Source organism: Lethenteron reissneri, chromosome 27, assembly GCF_015708825.2.
Source record: "Lethenteron reissneri isolate LAM-NWPU_2019-01 chromosome 27, ASM1570882v1, whole genome shotgun sequence".
Classification (NCBI taxonomy): Eukaryota; Metazoa; Chordata; class Hyperoartia; order Petromyzontiformes; family Petromyzontidae; genus Lethenteron; species Lethenteron reissneri.
The window spans coordinates 10769457-10794105 of NC_083805.1; the positions used below are offsets into that span (position 1 = coordinate 10769457).

General features: G+C 41.4%; 1 protein-coding gene across 2 annotated transcripts in view; it reads right to left on the minus strand.

Annotated features, from left to right (window-relative positions):
• LOC133348560 (transmembrane protein 132D-like) overlaps window positions 1-24649 on the minus strand; it is a 161464-nt gene that overhangs the window by 17385 nt on the left and 119430 nt on the right. For both annotated transcript variants that reach the window (XM_061561443.1, XM_061561442.1), the window contains exons 4-8: window positions 21783-21972; window positions 17060-17203; window positions 10345-10550; window positions 6712-6982; window positions 3470-3661 (exon numbers count right to left, since the gene is read on the minus strand). In XM_061561443.1, coding sequence (XP_061417427.1) covers window positions 3470-3661; window positions 6712-6982; window positions 10345-10550; window positions 17060-17203; window positions 21783-21972 — 1003 coding nt within the window. The remainder of the gene's footprint in view (window positions 1-3469; window positions 3662-6711; window positions 6983-10344; window positions 10551-17059; window positions 17204-21782; window positions 21973-24649) is intronic.

The following is a 24649-nucleotide window of genomic DNA, read 5'->3' on the forward strand; positions in this document are numbered from 1 at the left end:
GCGAGAGAGTACACTTTGGGATATTTATTACTAACCTATACACCGATTTGTCCACTGAGGTTGATTGCTCGTCTCTGCACTGATAATGCGCATGAAGGTCAACATCGATACCCGTGGGCTAAAGAAACGCCACATTCGGTAATGTCTCAGGCGGACGAGCCAAATGGAAGAATCTTGAATTCGGGGTGACACACCCCACATCAATTACTAAAGCCGTTTATGATCCGATCTGACTGACACATGAAGAGTCCTATATTTCAGGTCTGGTATCAGTCCTATGTTAGCCACACCTCCTGGCTAGATAGTGTAGAGATTTTATCTGAAATGTACTGTGCACAAGTAATATGTTAGACATTAGAGGTCTGAAGTGACCTTGAATCATCTCATTGTCTATGGAACCATAACAAATTCTTGAATATAGTTCCCTACCTCGATTGTTAGCGAGACCAATGTAATACACCTTAATTCCCAGAGCCTTTGAATCTATTCAAACACACATTGGCAGCAACAGGCTGCTAAGGAGGCATAAGACAGCAAGGGGTTGTTGCCTTATAGTTGTGTACTAGGTGTGGCAATGGCATACTGGGTGCAGGACCTCATATGCAGCCATGTGCTTAGCGGTGGTACAAGGCGAGCATACGTAGGATATGATTCTTCCACGAATGGCTCGTGAACTCACCACACCTGCCTGTACACAATGTGTCCTTATAATGTACCTTTCGCATGGTTAAGCCATGTAGAGCGAGATTGGTGGAGATTACATGCACCAATATAAATAATTAAAATTACGGGCGCACAAGCGCTGGATCATTTTTGGCCGATGGACTCCAGAAATTTGAAACACCGATTAGGGTGGAAATGACATTCAGCCACATTGTACCGATGCCTATGAGAAGCTTGTGCGTTTTCGTTTAATATCTCTGCTGATGAGCAAGGTATGAAGTGAAATGCATCATGTTACTCACAGGCTATTACCCAGCAACAGGGTCGTGCTGCACGGTGATAGCTGCCACCAGGGATCACCTTGGCTCGACTTCAGCAGGGCATTGGAATGGTTGAGATATGATGTTGCAAGTTACTTTGACCTCCTGGGACATTTGAGCACCACATAAATGCACATCTTTATCCTCAGCCACCATACACACGCACGTCTGCCTTGATAAACGAGCCAGATTTTGCTGCGTGGAAGCATCTGTTTGTAGGGGACTGTATATCGTAGTTATGGTTGGGGTACACGTTGAGTTTCAGTGGACGCATAGGTGTGTGAGACTGGGAAACTGTACGGGGGGATATTCGGGAATATAAGAGGGAGCCCGAACACAGTTCAGGGTGTAAGGCTCGGACAAGACTGGATATGCATACCTATTGAACCCTTATCAGTGCCTACCTTATTACAGACCAATTCAGACCTTATTGGTCACCCCGTGCTCTTATAAATCTCAACGTTCATCCTATAAAGTCCCATCACAAGAAAGAAACACTAACAAAAACTACATTTCCTGTACAAGAGTATGGGTAAAACGTATGGGTTGACAGGTATGGGAGTTCAGCTGGGCTGGGTTCAACGCAGCTAATACCTACTATAATCAGTCCCTCCAGAAAAACGCGATTATGCGATCGCAAGATTCCACGCAAAATCAGCCAAAGTCCGCATATTTATGCGGGGGGCGCGTTTTTTCAAATACGCCGCACTTTCGCCGCATAAATTGCAGATTTCCGCGCGCAAAATATGCGGGCTTGCATGATTTCATAATCCCCGCATTTTCGTTGCAAAAAGTCACATATATCTTAGCGGAAAGTTGAAAAATGTTGCGTTTACTTCACACAAGCGCAGCCATTTCCCCTGTTGCCATGGGAACGTTATGAAGTGACGTCACTCATTACAGTTGTAAGATTGCACTTTTTTGTTAGTAGTATGTAAATTTACATTACTGTAAGACTGTACTGTTACTGTATTGCTTACGTTACTGTGCACTGAAAACACTTATTTTAACAGAAGATGTCTGTTTTGTATAGCTACCTCTGTAAAACAGGAAGCACACATTTTATTTTTTAATATTTTATTTATTCATTTTTACAGAAGTTGTAGCATATTCATTTTGTAAAGCTACAGAACTTGTTCGACTCAATGTTTTGTAAGTTTGAGCCATCTGTTTGTTAACGTCTGAAATAAAATAAGATGAGAACTTAAATATTCCCAGCACTTTCTGTGATGTAGTATGCTTGCTTATCATAGGAAGTAATAAGAAATGACTCTTTACATTAAAGTAGTAGCCTAGTGAATAGGGTGTTGGGGGAATCACTTTTTTTTCTCTTTTTCATCAAACCGCAGTTTTTGCAAGTTCCCGCAATTTTTGCAAGTTCCCGCAATTTAATCGCATAAAATTGCATAATATCCCGCATATTCCATCGCATTTTTTAAGAAAACGTGCCGCATAATCAACGATTTTTGCCCGCAACAATCACCAAAAAACTCCGCGTTTTTCTGGAGGGACTGTATAATCACCCAGGAATGTCTGTCCTTAACGTTCGTGACGTCACTCCACATTGACCAGCCCCCCTCATTAATATTCATGAGCAGGTGACGTCCTCCAAATGGACACCCCCCACCCCTCCTCATTAATAATCACTCAATATGGAGTACTCCCCCCCCTTACTATAATCATGCACAAGTGACGTCACTCCACATCGAACAGCCCCTCTCATTAATAATCATGAGCAGGTGACGTCCTCCAAATGGACACTCCCCCCCTCCATTATTACCTACTATAATGAGCAAAGAATGTCTGTGTGCAACGCTCGTGACATCACTGCACGTCGAACAGCCCCCCTCATTAATAATCATGAGCAGGTGACGTCACTCCACATCGAACAGCCCCCCTCATCAATAATCATTATAAGGTGACGTCCTCCAAATGAACACCCCCCCTCATTCATAATAATTAGCTGTTGACGTCACTCAACTTACAACCCTCACTACAAAGGTAAAACCCTCACATGACGCGATCTCCGTCACGCTGTTGAGACATCAAAGTAAAAAGGACGTCATGATGAACAAGTGATTATAACCTCAAAATGAAATAGGTCTGTGTTACCGCGCCCTTACTAATTGCACACGAATTGATGCAATGAATATCACGTCGCGGTCTGCTTTTCGCTTGCAAGTTTCAGATGTACTGCAATACACCCGTCCTTGGACGGGCAAAAGGCTAGTTGTAAATAAAGACTTACTCTTTTTGAAATGGACACCTGCGAGGAACTCATTGACACATTGTTGCGCTAATATTACGAGTTCCATGCAGGTGTTAGGCGATGTACTTGCAGTCGGGCATGTATGTATGTTGAACTTCTTTCGCACCGTACGTAGCCAACCGTGCTAATTGGAGGTGCGGGGGAAGGACAACAAAGTTAATACAAAAAGCAGTTCTAAAGAAGTGAGTTTTCAATCTACGGAATGCCCATGGGGTACCTGCTTATAAGTTTGGAGGACTTCTTTGGTCGTGGTCGTCGCTTCCATGATGCCAGGGGCATTGCTCCTGGGGTGCAGGCTGAGAGACAAACCCGACACGACTTGTACGTGAAGCTCGCTGATGGACACCTTCTGTTCACTCACTGTCACCGCGCGCTCTCCCAATATCATGTCCGACACCGGGGATATTATCTGCATACAAATACAATTTTTAACAACTCCAGGAGGCATATTTTATTTAAAGGGTGCTTCTGGTGCATCTGGGCCTGCATGAATAAAAAACAACATGCTAAATATTGGTTACATGCAAGAATCACATGCCGACTAAGGAAATTTTGCAATGCAGTTCGTTAGAGTAGCATGTAAACTTACAAGTTAAATAATGCAATTTTCTTGCAATGATGTTGGTAGCAACGGTGTTTTTGACTGTACAGTTCTGTTTAGCATATGGTGCAATAATTGGGGGGGGGGAGGGGGGTTAGGTCGGCATGATGGTCTAGTCCAATATGGCTGCATATTTTTCTGCATATGACCTCTTAGAGATTTTTTAAATAGAAAAATGCAATTAAATAATCTTTTATAAATGTAAATTGCACACTCATCTTAATTACATATATATTCTTGGTTCTTTCGGTAAAGTCACGTAAAAGGGAAACAATAAAATAAAACAAATATATATATATACTTTACCAAGGTCTAAATAAAACATACCTTGAAATCATAAAACATATTTTCAAACGTGGAATTGCACTGAGATTACATGAAGAGATGTAACAATATGAATCGAAGGGGAGTTGGACTTGGAGACATGCATTTGCCAAAGTTATTCGCGTTGAAATATGTACATATTTTCAGAAAATTGGATAGAATAAATAATGGTATGAACATAAATGAATAAATATGAACCATATCAGATGAACTGATGATGTAGTCTTCATAACAACCAAAGCAAGTGAGCCAGTGATATTAATGCACACAATTGATTGAATAATGTGATCAGTTATTTAAAAGAAAATGTACCTCCTACACAATCCGAATGCAAAGTGAGTAATACATATTGTACATCACTACCCAAGCTAAAGACCTCGCTGAAAGTGGCAGAGCACTCGCAAGCAACCTGCGGGTACTCGAACACTAACTGAGGTCCAACCCATTAAAGTGCAGTGGTCAGCAGCTTTAATCTCAGCTACTGCAGCGGCTACTGCAGCGGCTAATGAGCTACTCGACATGACTTCCTACAGCAGTGTGGCGAACGTCAGTCCCTCGGCGCGACCACAAACAAACGTTCCTAATTCGCAAGATGACTGGCGAAAGGTTGGGGGGGGGGGGCAAACACTGCCCACTCAGTCACAGAGGACTGCTAACCAGCCTGGGCTCGTGGAGCTCGTACATACCCAGCTTAACGAGGCTATGAGGTGAATGACAGGCACTATGAAATCAATGCCTGTATAATGGTGCGCAGCCCTCGCGCACACACACCACCGCCGAGGATCCTCAGCGAGTGCTCACGAATACAATCAAAACTGGAATGACCCATTGAGGGCAAAGAAAGGTCCTAATTCGTGAAAGAACACGGGCGTTCGGAGTGGGCAGAAGTTGACATCCACAATCAACATCATCGTGCCAGAGGCAATGATAGGACCCCCAGCCTTTGGCGTGACCAGGAGACCACGGTCTAAGATCAATCCGATTAGGGCATCAGATGGCAGATAAGCCCATCTCATGAAAAAATGCTAATAAAAATGTAGCCCTCACTGACTGCAGCTGCATGTTTAAGATGATGGATGACATTCTTATTCAATGCTCTATAAGATATATCAGTGGATGAATAGTTGAAACACACCTGGCTACCGAAACGAAATATCCTGGACCTAAACATTGCTACTCACCTGAATTTTCCCATATGCAAGAAGAATAATACTGCACATTAACAATAAAAAAATAATTAAACCTGAAATAAGCAGCAGATATTGAATGTATTTTTGTGTAAAGTGATTGCGGTGTGGGTAGATGAATTTTCATTTTTTTTCTTTGTCACTATTATGTTGGTGAAATGAAATTTGTACTCAACAAAGAGAAGCAAAATTATTTGCTCTCAATTTTCATAGTGCAAAAATCTTGTCTCTCCAGATGGATGCATTTGATTGATGAATATTTTTCCCAGGAATTGTGGGGCAAAGGTAACACACTACTAGCACGGCCGAACCACTCTTGCAACATTGGCACCAAAGAGATATTTGGCCGAGTCATGCAAAATAACATTACTGAATAAAACTGGAATCTGTCTTCTAATATCATGTTGTTTGTTTACCGTGTTCATTGTGGTCATGTTTATACTTACGTTGGTGTGCAGCAGAACTCTCGTACATGCACTATGTGCTGCACACAATTTTCATCATATCTGTGTTACTTTACTTTTACTGCTGGACTGCAGTTTTGGACGAGGTAGGGGTTGTGATAAAAAGTAATGAATGGCTTCTTTAAATAGGTGATTAATACGTGCAGTTACTTTTTAGATTAAAGAAGCCTTTTACTCCAATTTATTTTGTCCTAATTGCATACTTTTTTTTAACACATGCCGAGACATAAACGCTGGAATTACATGTATGAACAAGAGAGAATGATCAGACGTCTCTGGCAGTTTGAAATGTGAAGGCTTACATAATTATGAAAGTGTATAATTGAGTCACATGTGCAGTCACTAGACGTCTGCAGTGAATTGAAGGCATTCCCCAGATGTTTAAGAAATACATTTCTTCAGTATAGAAATATAAATAGCAAAGTCCAAGATCTTTATAACACTCTTTTTTTCAGAGCGGAACAAAAATCTAGAGTATTGTCAAGTGGCAGATGGTGAATTGCAATATAGACATTGTTTTCTATCAGTTGTCACTGCATCTGTTCCAACGGTGAGGAAGCGGGCAAGAGGGGTAATGAGTGGGAGGACGTAGGGCAGGGAGCAGGAGAGGCCATGACCCCTGAAAGCTCTGCTGCCTGAGATTTTTTGTGGAGGAGCGTTTATCAATCATAGAACTGAAGGCCAAACAGACCCTGGTAGTGTGACATACCTTCACGGCGTGCCATCTCTGTTGGTAAATTATACACGTGTAAAAACGGGGTTGCGAGCGCATGCTCTCCAACTCATTATCTCAAGGCCACAAATTTGGAGGAAAAAAACCCAACAACAACAAAACAACAGCATAGAGTGCATAGAGTGCATACAGTAAAAGGGAAATTCCCACCTGAATGGCAGTCATGCCTGGCCTGTGTCCAATCAAAGTCTTTCCATCCTTGAGTTGAGCTATTCGTGTGTCCTCCACAAACATGTGACCTTGCACGAGGTCCGTAACATCCACCAGCCACTCGGGATCCAGCATCAAGGTCAGATCGCCGGTTTCTTGAGGCGATGTGGCGCAAAATTGTGTCAAGACGTTGAGCGGGGTGTGCTGGGACTGGAGAGTGCAACCTCGTACATTTGACTTCCTGCCTTTGGAGTTGATTCCTCCTGTGGATCTTGGGAAATGGCAATGATATGTTTAACACGTAGGCTTTCGCACCGATATCATCCATAATACAGGTTTTTTGGGTTAGATCACGTAAATATAAATCTGCCTGTCCGCCTGATGATGCCAGTTGTAATTACTGGCGAAACGTCATACTCAGATTGTAAATCTTGTGCAATTGCTCTTCAACACACCAGTGTGCTGTACTAGTAACGAATCGACATGCTCTGATAATAATTGGCTGTGTTCCGTGGTGGCGGGTATAATGGCACATTTATATTTATGAGATCTATCCTAAAATTTATTTTTTATTATAGAGCAATGATATGATTACCATTATTCATAGCGGACCTTTGCCAACGGAGCTTTAAAACGTTTGCTGGTGACACAGGATTGCAGTTTATTTTTGGCTATACCACTGAAATGCATTAGGCAATTGGGCTCAAATGCAGCTGAATATGGAGAAAGCTGAGAATATAATTATTGATTGGTGTCAGTGGCAGGAAAACATTGAAAAAAACGGAAATTGCATATGCCATTACCTAACGTACCCGTTTGGCAAAAACACTGCTAGAAAGTAATTGATTGAAAGAGAATGATGTAGAAGCTGTTTTGAAGTGCTTGTATTGTGCTATTTCAATGAAAAAGGTTAGGGTTACATACATTGTCGCATTTCATACAAAAGGTGAGAGTTTTGAGTGCCAGATCACGGCAACAAAGAATGATTAAGCACATTTCAAGGCTCAAAAAGCTAGCAGTTTAGTAACTGACTGATCGAACTTCTGCAACAACAGCAACATAACAGAGGACAATGTCATTATGAATATATGATGGCTTATAAACAAGTAATCTCATCGGCAGGGCAAGTAAACATTTAACATAAACGTCTATAATAGTCCATAAAAGTTCTTAACACGATACACCAACATTCTTTGCAAAATATAGTTGTTTAGTAATGCCAGATCTAGTGTTCTCTATTGAATGAGTGAACATAAGTACATCTATAAAGGAAATAGCGATCTGTAGCAATTATTCTGAAAGGCATCATTGAAGTGCATAAAATGTTGCTAGATTTTCAAGGTCAATGAATGGCTGCACTACCGTCGTGGAGGAAGATATGTGCCCATACATCACCATGCTAATCAATTTAGGCTAGTGAAGATACCTGACATAGGGACTTAAACTCTGCAGCCCTTAATCCAGCAGTGGATTCATCATAACCGATGGTGATGGCAGAAGTAGCAAGGCAGTAAACATGTAACAGCAAATAATGAATATCTAAAAAAACAACAGTCAAATGTAAAACAACTTCACGGTAAACTAAATCACATCACCGTTATTAGCATAATTAGGGGGTAATTCCAGTCAGCAGTGATTTTTGAAGTGTGATTGGGTGCCATTTTGCTGACTTAAGAGATAATTAAAGGTTTTTTGGTCATTGATGAAGCCGAAGCTGTACTTCTTGACAGATAACATCAGACAGCATGAGCAAATACGCCGTGTACACTGTATAAAATGCAATGCTATATTTATGTATAAAATGTATACAATGAATGGATAAATATAGTGTATATATAATACGAGGTAAAGATGGAGCCCTACAATTGTTTGCTCACGCCACTGTTGGCAGAAAGGCCTCCATCAGAGGAAGCTCCAGAAAGCTCCTCTAGAGGGTATTTGGTATGTACCCTACTCTGGCCAGACTTTTTGGAAGAGATGGGAGTACCCACATTTTACCACACCACACGTGACGTGCCGGTCGATTGACTCGGGTGTATCATTTATGCCTCTGGGTGAACAGTGGTGGGGAATTTGAGCCCATTGTGGCAAGTCTTTTACAGCATGGAAGCTTTCTTCAGTGTATATATATGTATAATACGAAAATGTTATAAAAGGAATAAAATAAATTAAATGTTTTAATAAACCAGCCTCAGATGAGCGATATAGATTACACATTTACTCAAAAAAATTTTCATAATGGAAAATAAAGTGGGTCCAATTTGGGGTTTTCATGAATATATTTGAAGCAAAAAATCCTGTTAATGTAAAAATGCTTAACACTGGGTTGTGATAGCTGGAAGGGAGGGAGGCAGTTTTTTTATTTACAGAGATGTGTGACAAGTGAAATAATCTTCTATAGTCTGTGACATATGTCCAAGTAAATTGTACGTTGTATACAGGCATCATTAGAGTTTACCTTCTTCAAGGACAAATAGACATAAAGAGTAACGTCAGCATGCTGCTTTAGGGGAAATGTTGGGCACCATAATGGGCAACGACATGTCTTCCCTCTGTGCTGTGATACACAGCTGCGAGTACTGCAGTTGCCTAGACCATACTTGTACTGTGGAACAGAGATTTAAAAAAAACCTATTTGACCTGAAAACGTAAAGAACCTTGATCCATAAAAACGTAATCCACTCTCTACTGTGGCACCCTTCTCTCCTGTGTTGTTAAGCACCTAGAGAGAATATTCTATTTGCCAGCGCCTTGTATCATGCGTTACGATATACTTGGGCTGTGCTATGAACCCAGATAATTACCAACGAGCCCTTCATTTGTTAATTTTCTTTAAAAAAATATGGATATGTTTTACGTTTTAAGTATCAGGACTGATAAGCACATGATATTGGAATAACAGTGAAGGAAAACAATGGTCTTCACGTTCAATAAATCAACACATTGCAATTAAACACACTCGCACGAAGTCATATGGCATAGTCACACTGTCCTCACATGGTTTGCACTGGTTAATTACACATTCTGACACTGCAGTGTATGCTTATCTATTGTTCAATGTCTGTAAAAATTATTGCACGTCGGTCAAACGTTCCTGAACAATTACCATCAGTCGTAATCAATATTGCCAACACATTTTAAAAGGTATTGATTTTTTAATGCAATGCTCTATAAAATCCTAAAAAAACTTTAATGAGGAGAAAGCCAGGCCTAGTGATGTATATAATTATGGCTAAGTAAAAAAAGAATCCCGTTTTAACTCTAACCCAAGGGCGAGATTTTAGGAATTCCAAATTGTTGAATAATATAACAATTTAGTATTTCCCAAACGTGAATTCAGTGGATGTAACAGACGCAATTCACTTAGAGCAGCTGTGTTGCACTTAGATTGGCCATTAACATTGAATTTTCAGCTTGGGCAAGTTTGCGATGTGGTGCCTGCGCTTGTGAGTAATCTGTTGAATTTGGCTCCTTCACATTAAGAGATACGCTCCAGTTTCCTTTCTCCTCATTTAACAAGCCAACAACAATTCGTCATGCGTGTCAGTAGTTTGACACGCTCGAGAAAACTTGCTATTCTACCGAGGAAGCGCAGTATCAAAGACGGCCTGCTCGTTCGCCCAAAGCTTATACCTTGTGCTGTAAGAAATCGGCACTCTCCAGCCCTTGACCTGGCCGAGCTGCGAGTGGGAGAGCTGGATGTGAAGCGGCAGCCGAGGCAGCCACACGGCCAGCTCCAGCCTCGCCCGCAAGTGCTCGTGGGTCACTTGGATGTGCGCACGGGTGGAGCCGGCGCTCTCCCGTCCGTCCACGTACACGTAGTCGCACGACTCGGTCACCTGGAGTGTGCGCAGCGATGAATTAGTAGGATGCTCACGTGGTGCTCAACAAAAAGTCCAGATCAAATACAAGTGTAGTGACATGGAATGGGTCACTATGGAGCATAGCGCTGGTTGCTGGCAGAGAAAGGGGACCTGCGGTTGCAGCAGCCCTGTCTGTCTGCAGGTCACGTGATAAGCAGCGAGAGGGATGTAGGGCAAAGGTGATAGAGGGGGCACGTGAGGTAAGCCCGGGAACCCGCGAGTAGGTTCTAGAAGGGGGGCGGGGCCGGGGGCAGAGCGAGGCCAAGCAAGGAGGATAAAAGGGGACCCCGAGCGAAGGTTCGGGGCTGTTGCTTGGAGTGGAATCTCTTCGGGCTGCTGGAGTCTTCATCACCGTCTTCACCTTCTCAGCGTTGTCAGTCAGGCAGTCTGTGAGCTGTCCTGACTGAAAGTGTAGTTACCTCTTGTACCCTGTGAAGGCTAATAATAAATAGAGTGCCTCCTACTCCTAGTGTCTCTGAGTGCATCACTACAAAAGTACACATGTTTTTGTTGTTGTTTGTGATGGTGCATTGGCAGTGGTGCACACACATAAGAGTTCAACACATCCATCAATATAACTCTGCCTTGAGGAGACTGCATTTGTATAATAGGCGACATTTTGGGCAATGGGTGTTCTTCATAGTGGAGATATCGTAGCAGAAGTTGCCTCCGTTTCTCCAAGCACGCAGTGGAATGGTTAAAAAACTACATTTCTTCTCGCATCCAAACTGTATTCATAGATGGTTGGAGCTCAAACAGAGTTAAGATGACTAAAGGGGTTCCACAAGACTCCATCCTCGGCTCCCTCTTGTTCTCTCTTTATGTCAATGGCTTGGGTACTGACCTGGATCATTCCAGCGCACATCTGTTTGCAGATGACATGATACTGATTACTGCTGGCCGCTCTCTGGATGGCGTGATTGCTAAGCTCCAGGGTGATTTCAACAAGCTACAACATCAGCTAGTTGCTCTTTAACGAGTCCTGATTACCTTCAAATCCAAGGTGTTATGCTTCTAAGCAGCACTAAAGCAGGAAATAATTTTCCCCCAATTACATTCCTTAAATAATGATCAAATAGAGCAAGTCAAGATCTAGCGGTATCTTGGGGTCATTTTTGATTCAAAACTACATTTTCAAGATCACATTGATTATATTGGTAAAAAGACAAAATAAAAATTGGGTTTTTGTATCGACACAAGCAATGCTTCCCCCCTATGTTCCGTTTGGAATTGATAAAAGCTACCATAATTCCTCTACTTGATAACTGTGACATCGTATATAAATCAGTCCCCAGTACTGTACTGAAGCTTTACCTAATTTATCATTCGGCCATAAGATTTGTATTGAACTGCCCATATAGGACCCACCACTGCCATCTCTACATTGGGTCAAACTTACCATCTCTTAATGATCGACGGCTTGTGCATCAGATCTTATTTATTCACGATGTACTTACAAAATAGTCAGCAGACTACCTGCTGGATCTCCTCACTGTTTTGAAGAACCAATGTAACCTAAGGTCTTCTCTCATTTCCCAGCTTCACATTCCTTATTGCCGTACAAATACTGGAGGAAGGGCCTTTGCTGTTGATGCCCCAAGGGTCTGGAATGCTATCGCCAATAAACTGAAACTTGGATCACTACCTGTGAGATCTGCACTCAAAACAGTTTTTCCCTGGATGTTTCTGTTGCGTGTCGTCATTTTAAGATGTTTTGTGTACATGTTTTTTTTATTGTTGCGGTTGCCCCCGAGATGCTTAATCATTTTTCATGTTTTGAATTGTTACAAACATTCTTAAACTTTATTTGAAGCTTTAGTGACTGCAGGAATTACTCTTTGGTTATTTCGGTAAAGTCGCGTAGAAATAAAATAAAATAAATAATAGAATACGACGTTTCGATTGCAACACAAGCAATCGTCATTAAGTAGAACTAAATTTGAGAGAGAGACAAAACACAGACACGGAGACACACAGACAGACACACAAGCAGAGAGAGACTACACAGAGACACACAGAGAGAGAGACACACACAACATAGACACACAGAGACCCAATGCCTCTGTGTCGAGGCCTTAAATAGAGAGAGGGGGGGTGGGGCAGAGAGAGAGGTGGGTCTGCTGGAGCAGATAAATTAGCATGTCAATGAGAGAGCTGTGTGGAAATCCACCCCGCGGCAGCCGGGGGAGAGAAAGAGCGAATGGACCTATGAGAGCCTGGTAAATTTTAGAGAGAGAAATAGGCAGTTTGAGAAAACAAACTTAGCAATTTTTTGGAAACGTAAAAATTTAGTTCTACCTGATTACGATTGCTTGTGTTGCAATCGAAACGTCGTATTCTATTATGTAATTTACTTTCTTTCTACGTGACTTTACCGAAAGAACCAAAGAGTAAACATTCTTAAGTTTATGATGAATGCATATAACTATGGGTGCAAGATTCAGTTACAGTATTTACAAATAATTGAATCTTGTATATGATTGGTTCATTGAAAACCCTGCAGACTTATAGACAATTCTTGACCACTTTGCATATTACATGTGCCCAAGGGTAAAGAAAGACCCCGAATAGTGACAATTCATCCAACTGTACAAGGGTGTAAATTGTTACATGCCTACTCATCAGAGTTAAACATAACGTTAACGGGTGTTTATATATCTATAGCATCGCTCGTGCATACTGTATCTCACAACGCTGAGTTGTGGTTCTTTGTTTGGCTTCTAGTGGCAGCATTCAAATGGTTACACCCGGGAGGGGCGCAGCAACACTTCGGAAGTTGGGGATGCCCTCCTGCCCTCCCAGCGAATGCTTCCCAGTGGTGATTGGTCAGATCACAGACAGGCTGTGGGAAATTCACCACCCCCACGTCTTCATGGGAAGTGCCACATTGTTCCACGAGAAAAACGCCAACTAATAAAAAACACACCAGGACTTTTGTCCAAAATATGGTGGGCATCTCATTTCGCCATACGAAATATTTTTCGTGGGTGTCCGAACGACCACAGTGGCTGTACCCCTGGTTACAAAGAGGCAAAACTAAGGCCACCAGTATTAAACATTCACTGAAAATATCATAATTATTACCGTCGACTGATGTAATATCTTCTTGGTTCTTTCGGTAAAGTCACGTAGAAGGGAAGTACCGAAAGAACCAAGAAGATGAATCCCTGCAGTCACGAAAGCTTTAAATCGAGACTGATGTGGTAATTATGATAAATCACATTGATATTGCGCCTCTCATCAAGGAACCACTCCATGGCGTCTTACATTGAGCCTACATATCATACATCATCATACCGCACTCACATTTACCGTGCAGCATTCAACACACATCCTCATTTAATAAGCCATGCTCATTTTGAATATTTCTTACGAAAGAGCCAGGCTTGGAGGCTGGAATTAAAATTATAAAGAGGCATCAGTGAAGTCGCAATGAAAAATGGTTCAGTAATGTTGGAGGTATTTTGACGTAAGCTCTGTCACTGATGCCAGCCAGATGGGTTGGTGGGACTACCAGGAAATTGGATTCCACTGATCATAATGTCTGACGTGAGTTTCACGGGGTAATGCGTTCCATGAAATAAGCAAATACAAGTCCATGGAATGCCTAAAATGGATGTGTTCTTTTACTGGAAGACACATACATTTTCCGATAAGAGGAGTGATGTGCTCGTATTCCCATACGCTGCAGATTAACAGAGGTGGCTGTATTTGGAACCAACTGCAATTTATACATGGGAGAATTAGGAAGACCGGCCACCATCAATGGCATTGTAGTAGTCTAGACAAGATATTGGAAAACACATGTATGAGAATTTCTGTGTTTGCTTTGCAAATGTGTGGCCTGGAGCAATGTTATGTAGATAAGACATAACTGTTTTACAGGAGTAATGGATGTGTTTAAAGTGATAGGGTATTCAAGTGTCTCACATACATTGTTCGTACAATTATTTGGCTCAGCTGTAGAATAATCTGGATGCAGCACTAGCCCAACGATTGCACATTGACTTCAGTTTTTTCATCAGTTTAAAAATATGTTAGACATTCAGTCTCAGACCTTTAATGAACAAGCTTCATTTGTTGGGATGATGAAACATATCACCATCATTCATTGAGCAGCAGATATCTAAATCACTGACATATAAGTACAAAGGTGGTGCTTTCTGATACATTTTTGCAAAAAAACTGCATTTAGATTGTTTGCATTTTGACTGCTTGTGTTGTGGTTATTGCAAACATGATCCCTTGTATAAAGGTGTCAGTTTTTGTACCAGTTGAAAGGGTAAAAACCTATTACTATATTTTGCCACTGGTAAAGGAGGTTTCATAGTGTAAATGCTTACCCCGAGCTCTCATACTCTGATAGTGCGCTGTTTTTGAGTTGTACGCCTTTTTGCGTCATCTGGTCCAAAACCAATGGAGTCTAGGCTCTAAGAAAAGCTGTCTCGGGTGTGGACCAATCAACTTCAAGGACAGTGCATATCATTATCATTATCCGAGTTGTTTATTTTTGTTTGCATTTTGACTGCTTGTGTTGTGGTTATTGCAAACATGATCCTTTGTATAAAGGTGTCAGTTTTTGTACCAGTTGAAAGGGTAAAAACCTATTACTATATAAGTACAAAGGTTGTGCTTTCTGATAAATGTTTGCAAAAAAACTGCATTTAGATCACTTGGTGTATTTTCAGCTTTGTAATATTTTTTGGTCAGGTTCTATGTTTTTTTTGCTCAGTTTTCTTTCACTTTGAAAACTTTCCTTTTGATTTGCTTATTTTTATATTAAGTCAGGCTTTGCAACTTTTGTGTGGTTTCTTCAATAATGTGCTTCAATTAATTTTCATAGGCTGCATTTTATTGGCTGTAAATCTGAGATGGCCCATTCTTGGCTTGCTTTTTTTTACCAATCTAAATTCAAGAAAATGTTTTGTCATGAGAATAATCTGCATGTTTGTATTTTGCTACTTTGTGCATTCTCTGAATAGGATAATTTTGGCATGTTTACTGTCAAGGCCTCAGTATGTGAAGGCTTGGATGACTGCATCAATTCCACTGAAACAAAATCCTTTTCATCATAAAAAAAATCAAGCATTGTGTTATTTCATAATCAATAGCATTTTTAAAGATTTGCTTGGAAATATGTATGTGTTAACGAGTATGAAAAATAGCTTGCTAAATCCCGAGCTCTCTCATGGTGTTGTTTTGGTCTCTTAATCCTTTCTAAAATTGAATTTCCTGTAATCTTCATGAATAGTTTTCAAATGTGTGATACATTATAACTCACACAAAACCCATCCATTATAAGGAAAAAACACATTGAATCGCACCATTATTGACGAAATTACATGCTGTCATATATATATAAATAGCATTTGTTAAATATGAAGTAATGCCGGATGTCACTGTGTAGTGCCGGCCCTAGAGAGACACGGCGTGCGGTGTAGCGACATCACAGACACCACGTGGTATGGGTGTAGTATCGGCCCTAAAGGGGCCCGGTGAGCGCTGATTGATAGCGCTGGATGGCACCACGCTTGGCGTGCAGTGCCAGCCCTACAGGATAGGGTGTGGGAGTGCCGGCCGTAGGAATGAGGTTACTAAAAGTCACTCTGGTTGACCCGAGAGGACACGTGACCAGTTAAGTCTACAAAGGGGCCTCGAGTGGGGGCTAGGGGTGGTCACGTGGTCGGGGTCCAGATCCTGCTCGAGGATTCTGGAAGGTGGTCGTGGCCAAGGACAGAGCCAGCCACGCCGCAGAGAATATAAGCCGGGTCCCCCAGAGGCACCGGCGTTGTTGTTCATCCTGAAGAAACCTTCGTCTACGTTCTACGTCCTACCGAGTCTCTAATACTTGGACCTGGTCCCAAGCTGTGGTCCCGGTCCGTAGTAGCTAGTAACGTTATAATTAGTGTAGTTAGCCTGGTGGTCACCACCATAGGTTGTTATTCTGTTAAGGGGCAGTTACCCCGTGTGTTGGTGTCAAATAAATGTGTTGCCTCCAAGTGTATGTCTGTGACTCAGTTGAACTCACTACACATGTTTAAACACCTCCATAAATTGTGACCTGTCGAAGCCTTATATGTGTCTTCAGGAACTCCAGTCAGAAATTATGGTGTGAAGTTGGCAGGGCTATCATTACATTTTCTTGTTTCTACGTAAAGAAGTCTACGAGAGTGGCCATCGTTGAGGGAAATCGTGACTCATTTTGACATACTTGCTCATCCAGACTGATTTATATTTTTACTACGACGGGATTCTTATTTATTTATAATCTTTAGCTCATGTATTCAAATGGGCAGCACAATATAACGATGAATCATAATGCTTCTAAGCGAGTTGCTGTCCTATATGGCCTCATAAAAAAGGGTATGTTGGTCAAAACGGAGTCATCTATCTGGAATTTTCAAAAACTGATAAAAGGACAGAAGCGACGATACATTATTGCACATATATACATATAAGGCAGTGAGCACATGGGCACAAGGTACCTTTATGATGTCTTTATCCAGCGAGACACACTCAGCATGCTGAGACACATCTGTCACTCTTCCATTTGAATAAATAGCAACAACTCTGAGAGGTAATTTCACCATCTTGCCTGTCAGCACTGCTGTGTTCACCAGCTCATGGGACTGCCAGACACAGATCAGACAAGTGGCTGAAACGTCACACAGAATTTCACGTTTCATACCGCATCACCCCCCCCCCCTCCCTTTCACCTTTAAATACCAAGAGGTCACCAAACCTTGAGTATATAATAATCAACATTAGTCCATTTTGAAATGTCTTTGTGTTTGCTATCGATAGCGACTTGAGGCATTCATTTTTTTACATCATCAATAACCTGAGCAGAGGATGAAAAAACAACCACGATTCAATATAGATTGTGACAGTAGCCCAATCATGTTCTCAAGAGCTGCTGCCATTAGCTAGTTGCTGCACCGAACGCCCCGAAGGCACTCTAGTTACATCGTGAAGGATGAGTCTGGTTTCCTTTGTGATGCCATTGTTATTGATTTCCAATGGCTCCTCTCATTACAACTTGTACTTGGTCCGTACATCACCGAGAACGTGAAAAGGTGCCAATCACTGCGGAAAGCACAGCTGAAATTGCCATGTCAAGGCCCTGTTTGTCGAATCAGTGGGCGTAATCATTTGTTGCCATCTTTCATTATCGTAATGCGCATTTCGGCTATGTTGGTACGAGAACAACGTCATCTGCCAGATGGTGGAACAATTGTAGCGTTGACAAAAACAAAATGGCACCAATGTTCCCTTTCAGCAAATAACCCGAAGATTAATGCCACTGAAAGATGGCAAGAAAAAGCAAGTCTGCAGATGCATATCGGGAACAATCACCATGAATGTCTGGGAATAACAGTTATTGTTGTTGTTAGGGGGTTCATTACGACTTAAATGAGTCATGAAGCATAAATACTAGAAAATGGAATTTATATGACACAGCATCATTCACATATTGGAATATATGTACACATTTTTGTACAACACTCAAATCTAAGTAATTATAGTCAAATTAAGTTTGTATTCTTCTATTTTTCCCCGTGAGCCACATTTTTGAGATGTCCGAGTTAGGGTGTTCTACAAAAGCCACACTGGCAAACGATCTGTTCACACAATGGGCAATATTTTTGCAAAAATAAAAACATCACTGTGGAATACTACAGAGCATTGAAACATTGCTTTAACGTGACTATTTTAAGTGTTAATCCAGATTTACAGCACGAAACAATGTGCATTTATTTCATCGTTTCTGATAGATATCTGGCATGCTCGGCAATGGATGGCATTCAGCTGTCTTGAAAAATGTGCGGAGACAGCCGCTGTAAAGAAAACCCGATTCCACTGACCTTTTACCTTGATGCAATACACTATTAATATTTACGTTGGTTGGAGCCTCTGACCAAGCCCTGAGGCTACGAATAAATATCACAGGGAAGCACTGTGTCATTTTAGAGTCTTATGTGTGAGACTGTAAGTGTACTCGCTAGTTCTAGCTAATATTTGCAATAACGATGCCATTTTATTTATAGTTGTAGTATGTACAGCTATGAAAATAACAATGTTGCAGAAAAAAATAAAATATATAGCCTTATTTGGGGGGGGGGGGGGGGGGTGTCCGAGAAGGGTTATCTTTCTGCACCTTTATAAATATATCTTTCTTGCTGTCCATGGTCTTCACGACAAAGCCCAATCTGGTTTCTGACAGGACCATTTGGTTGAGGTTGCCCTCCTTTTTGTTGTCACTGACCCCCCTCCTTGATTCTGACTGTGGATCTCTTTCCCTCTGGGCCCTTCTTGACCTCACTGCTGCGTTCGACACCACTGGCCATCCTCCCATGCACACACTCAAAACTCTCTTTTCTCTCGCATGCTCTTTTCTCAGATTCTGCTCTTCTCTATCACACTTCTCCGACTACATTCCATATTTACATGAAGACACACAAACTAGGCTAGTGTTTTGACTAAATCGTTATTTAAAAAACTATTTGTTTTTCAGATAATTGTTAATTATACCTTTCCTCAAGGAAGTATTTTTTTTTTCTTTGGTCTTTTCCCAACTAATTATTTCAACTGCGCTCTCAGGTTCATATCTTGAGATGAAGAATACGTAAATACATCTCTCAGAGCCGTCAACCCTGTGTGTCAGAGACTGGCTGTGGAGGACATATTCTCAGGAATTCTCCGTAAAAATACTTCTAGTGGCCTTTTTGTCCTTTACACAGGAGGGGCCACGCTTTCACATCCCATTCTGCCTTTGGGAAGTTTCGTCATGCGACAGTCAAACTTAATTCTCCGACCTGGAATCTAGTCAAATTAAGTGCAAACAAAATGTATGCATCATGGGTTTTTTTGTGCAGTCATTGGTGGCGGAACTGAGACCATTATCTTTCTACACTTGAGATCCCAGTTTTACCATGGGCGGCTAAAACCCAGATTCAAACCCAGAAACCCAGTGGTACCAGCACAGTGATCTGGGCCTCACACCACCTGGACACGTATAGTAGTTTTGATTCAAATAGTTTCACGAAATCAGTTTATTTTTTATCATGTAAGGAGAACATAGGTCTTCATATAATAACTAACCTCTCAGAAACCCCTCTGATTATGGTATTACACGGTGTTAGATACTCAGGCCGCTGCTGTTCTCAATCTAATTTCTGCCCACTTGTAAACATCACTTCAAGCTTCAATATCGACCAGCCCTGTTCTGCTGATAACACTCAGGTTGACTTAGCAGACCCCATCTCACTATCTACTCTTCCATCCTGTTTTGTTGCACACTCATATTGAATGGGTTTGAATCGTTATCAGCTACAGCTTCCCAAAAATGAAGTATCATTCATCAGTAAAGGGTCCATACTCAATAAAGACCTCGTTTGGCATGCTCCTCACAAATACCAACATCAAGCTGGTCAACAATGTCAGAACCCTAAGAGTCAGAATTAACCATGTATTATCATTCTTACCCTACATTTCAACTCTTCAGGGCATCCTACATTCACTTGTACAACATCTGCATCTGCCACTTTCTTGGCCATCTGCGGCAAAGACCTTAAAATTAAAGTTTCCTCAACTCCCTTCCAATCTTTCAAAGTTCCAGACTTTTCATCTCGAACTTTAAATTACATGACGTAACGCCAATTTTCACATCCCTCCAGTGGCTCCCAATCCAAGATAAGTCGAACTACAAAAATCACCCTCCGTGCCTTCTATGCCCTCCATGGACCTATCTCTGCCGATCTATCCCGCTTATGTTGAACTGCTTTGTTTAATTTTCTTCATATTTCAGCAGCCAAGGCCTTCCGTCAAAGTCTTGTTGTCAGTTCCAGTCATTGGGAGGTCTGCACATTCTTGGTTGCTGCCTCATTGTCTGAAATTCCCTTGCAGTGGCTGATAAATGCTGTTGATTGTCCAAGTATAAGCGAAAGACCTTATGACTTTTCCTCTGATTACTGACTATCTTAAGTGTCCTTATTCACACTACACTATACGTTGCATCTCCTTTCCTTTTTCTTCATGTTAGCTTCCATCCATCAGTCCTTTCCCTCTGAAACGAAACAAAATACTACACCTCGCTACACCATAAAAAACACTACACCATCCCTTAACGTCAAATTATCTCGATTCATATGTCTCCATGTTTTGTACTGCATCTTACGATGCAGTCACATTTCTCCTCTATATATCCAAATTGCAATGTATTGAAATAAAGTCGTGAAAATCCCAAAAAGGCCATAAATTCCATAAATTAGCTTCTGTGGTTGGAAATGTTGAATATACACAGTGTTATATTTTGGCAGTATTTCACTTACGTGTCCTCTGAGCTCGTAACTCTCAATTATAACGGATTCCAGACTGCATGTGAAAGATGCCTCCATTATCATGTAGTGTATCGGTCACATACCATAATTAAGCCCCAAGATCCCTGGGTAAGGTTTGTTGGAGTTTATACATGAGTTTATGCTACTGTTTTATGTCGCCTCACACCATGCACACACATAATACTCAGGGCCAGATTTAGTTGGACAGGTGCCCAAGGGTTGTTCGAATTTTTGGGGCCTTCTTTATGAACTAAATTTCTTCCCTTTACTGTTTTACCACCATCTGTGCCCGATGCCAAAAACTCCATTGTTATTTATCGTTGTTGTTATTAAAATTCTGGTTCTGAAATGTGACAAACGAATTGTAAAGTTAAACCAGAGTTAAACAAAAAAAATATTTACATTGAAACACATAATAGGTAATATTACATTGAGTGATGCTATGTCTTTAACGAGCATTTTACCTATAGCAGTGGTTCTTAACCTGGGGTGCAGGCACCCCTAGGGGGTGCGAGATGACCTTTCTGGGAGTGCGAGACATTGCCAGATTTTTTTAGAAGGTAAATCATCGAAACACAAATTAAGCACGGGCACGTAAATACAACTATTCCGTTTGACCAAACCTATGCATTTATTAACATTATACATTATTTAACGATTGAGAACCCAAGAGGTGCAAAGCTGCAGTAAAGGTTAAAAACCACTGACCTATAGGATTTATCACAGTCATGCGTTTCAACCATTATAACGCAGTTTACGGGACATTTTTGGGGGGTCTCTCAAAGTCCAAGGCCCTGTGGGGCTGTGGCCTCTGAAGCCCCCCGCGTTAATCCGGCTTCTGGTAACGGCACTCATCACTGGTGCGCACCATGGCGAGGGGGACGATGCTGCGAATTCCACTCGGGCTGAAGGGAATGTCTGTGTTGACCTCTGGAGGGTAGGGGAGGTCCCTCCCCGTGGGCCCCACCAGCCAGGTCAGGCGCCGCACCGCCCGCCTGACCGAGGACGTGTTCTGCACCCTCAGCTCTAATCGAGCTATCTCGAGGGTGGACGGGGCCCTGCTAAGACAGGGGAACAGAAACAAATCGTTGCAGAGATGAGCGTCGTATCACCATCGACATCCTTTCAGCATTCACCTCACATGCACGCTGTTTCAGCCAATACACCACAATTTCAGATTTTTTAAACCACTTATCAAGTATAAATGCCACCAGGCACGATGACTGCACTTTAACAACAAAGCATAGCACACTTAAACGTTTATTTCAACAACAGTTCGCAACCCTTGCGTTACGTCATTCTCGCCATTTGTCGGACAACAGATTGATACTTCATAATCAACGTTTTTGGGTTTAGATCGCGTTATTTATAAATGTGTCGTAACCCTCCACCACCCGACACGGCCAATCAGTAAAAAAGTGTCACGTTGACAAAGGACAATTAGTTCACTGCTTTAGCCCACCGGTGTGTTGAAGCGTGAAACCACAACATTTACAATTTGAGTCCGACGTTTCGCTGGTAATTGCATCCAGCATCATCGGGCAATTCGCCAGAATGGTCGCGAAAGCCTACGTGTTAAACAGATTGATACTTGAGCGTATGCTTTAAAGATGTGGAGTAGTTTTTGGAGGGTAAGCATCCAATCACAGTGCAACCAAATGTTCATGGCTAATTCGAGTGTTCTATTGTGATAAATAGAACGTCATCAATATGCCAAGCACGGCAGTATCCATCCGCATACAATCGAGGACGTTCTCTCTCTCTCCTCAATACGTCTGAGTATAGAACCGATATTCACAACTTGTTTCAACGGTGGTTGGATCATGGCGCCCCAACAGGCCCCAACGTAAATCCGTGGAACTTTCCTTTCTCGCGGATGTAGCAAGGAACAAAAGCGTTCAAAGGGAGCTGTCCGGCCAGCCTCTGACTGCGAATCGACGGTGAACCTGTCGACGTGGTTGGTGATGCACAACCTGCGTGCACACCTCCACGTTGTTGTCAAGGCTCACGCTGGTGACGCCGAGCAAATATTGCACTGTAGTGAACCTTACTTGTAAAAATAAACCCCCCAACAACTTTGAAGTACAATCCACTCAGTTGGTAAATGAGTGCTGGTGGTAGCTTTTATCAAAAATAAACATCGATTGATTGATATTTGCCCTTGAAGGTTATAGTTCTGTAATGGTCGTGTTTTGACTGAAACAGCTGTGGACATTTAGGGATGTAGCGCTTCGTTCCCGCAATAATTAATTGACTCGCAAGTCAATTAATTATTGAGGGTCACGGTTTGTTTCAAGGATATATATATTTTTAAACATCGTGGCAAATGTAGCGGCCTCGAGCAGCTGGGGGGGGGGGGGCAAACATAAACCTATTCCGTACAGGATGTATGAAGCCAAAAAACAATGGTTTTTATCCATGTGATTCGAATCATTTCTTGCGAGCCTAAGAATTGATATGAATAAACGCATCATTACACCCCAGATACATATGTAAATGTGAATAATGTTGCTGTAGTCTACTTTCCCATGACACTACAGTACTTATGTGTATATGGCTCATGGGTGACAGCTGAAGAGTGTGAACTGCTTCCATCTGTCCCACAATGCAAAGTATTCTCAAAAGTTTTGTTTATAACATTTTGTAGAATCAGCATCCAATGCAATTCAAGCCTAGAAAGCATCAAAATAAGCATCTTGAATGGGTACAAGAGCTTATACTTTCACAGGTAACAGGACACACGCATTGTATTAGTTTACAAAGATTACTACTGTTAAAGTTTCCAAAGTATAACAAATGTCTTGTGGAATATAAAAAATGAGTGATGATTTGACAAAAGGACAATGAACTACCTGGTAACTGCAATCATTTATATCAGTAGATTTCTCAAAAGCATATTTTTGTGGTTATTAAACTACTCCCATGAAGTGCAGTCAGGGTTCTCACTACACTTAAAAAATAGTTCCTGGCCAAGAAAACAAGTATTTATTTATTTGCTTCAGTCTTTTACAATGTCCAATTGTGACGTTGGAGTTATTGTCACGAGACAAAGAATCCATTCTGAAGCACACAGCAATAGCACCCCGTGTGGCAGAATAGACTGTGGAAGTGATTTTTCACAGGACATATGAAAAATCTTTCAAATTGCCTTTTTATCCATTCCATAGCAGGGGTGAACTCTCACTGAAGTTCTTCTATTAGGTGATTGCAGAGTGGACACACTGATATATGTAGGTCTGACTTCCTTCCCATGTTGCTACCACATCAGCTAAAATTAGCCATATCAAGTGTAAATCCTATATCATGTGATGGGTTTTTTTTGTTCTTCTGTGACTGGGATTAGACCTTCGACTCTCTATACCAGAGAGCTTCTGTGCCACCCTGGCCACCTCCACCCAATAACTATATTTGATAAAGAATTACTTAAAAACCCATTGTTAATAAAGTGTGTACACCCATCCCAATCTTATTTTGGACCAGTCTTCAAATATTGACATTTACAATTAAATAATTTGATATCACACTGCAAGATATTGCAGGGATCAAATTTCAGGATTGAAACCCATTGGTATCAAATGTAGTCTTGCGAATAAACAAGTAAATGCTAGCTTTCATTTATTCTAAATTGAATGACACGCTTGACATTCTGTTCTATGCATATTTTAAAGTGGCATTTGACGCTTAAAATATTTTCTGGAGTTGATCATACATTAACACGCCATTTATATGTTAAGA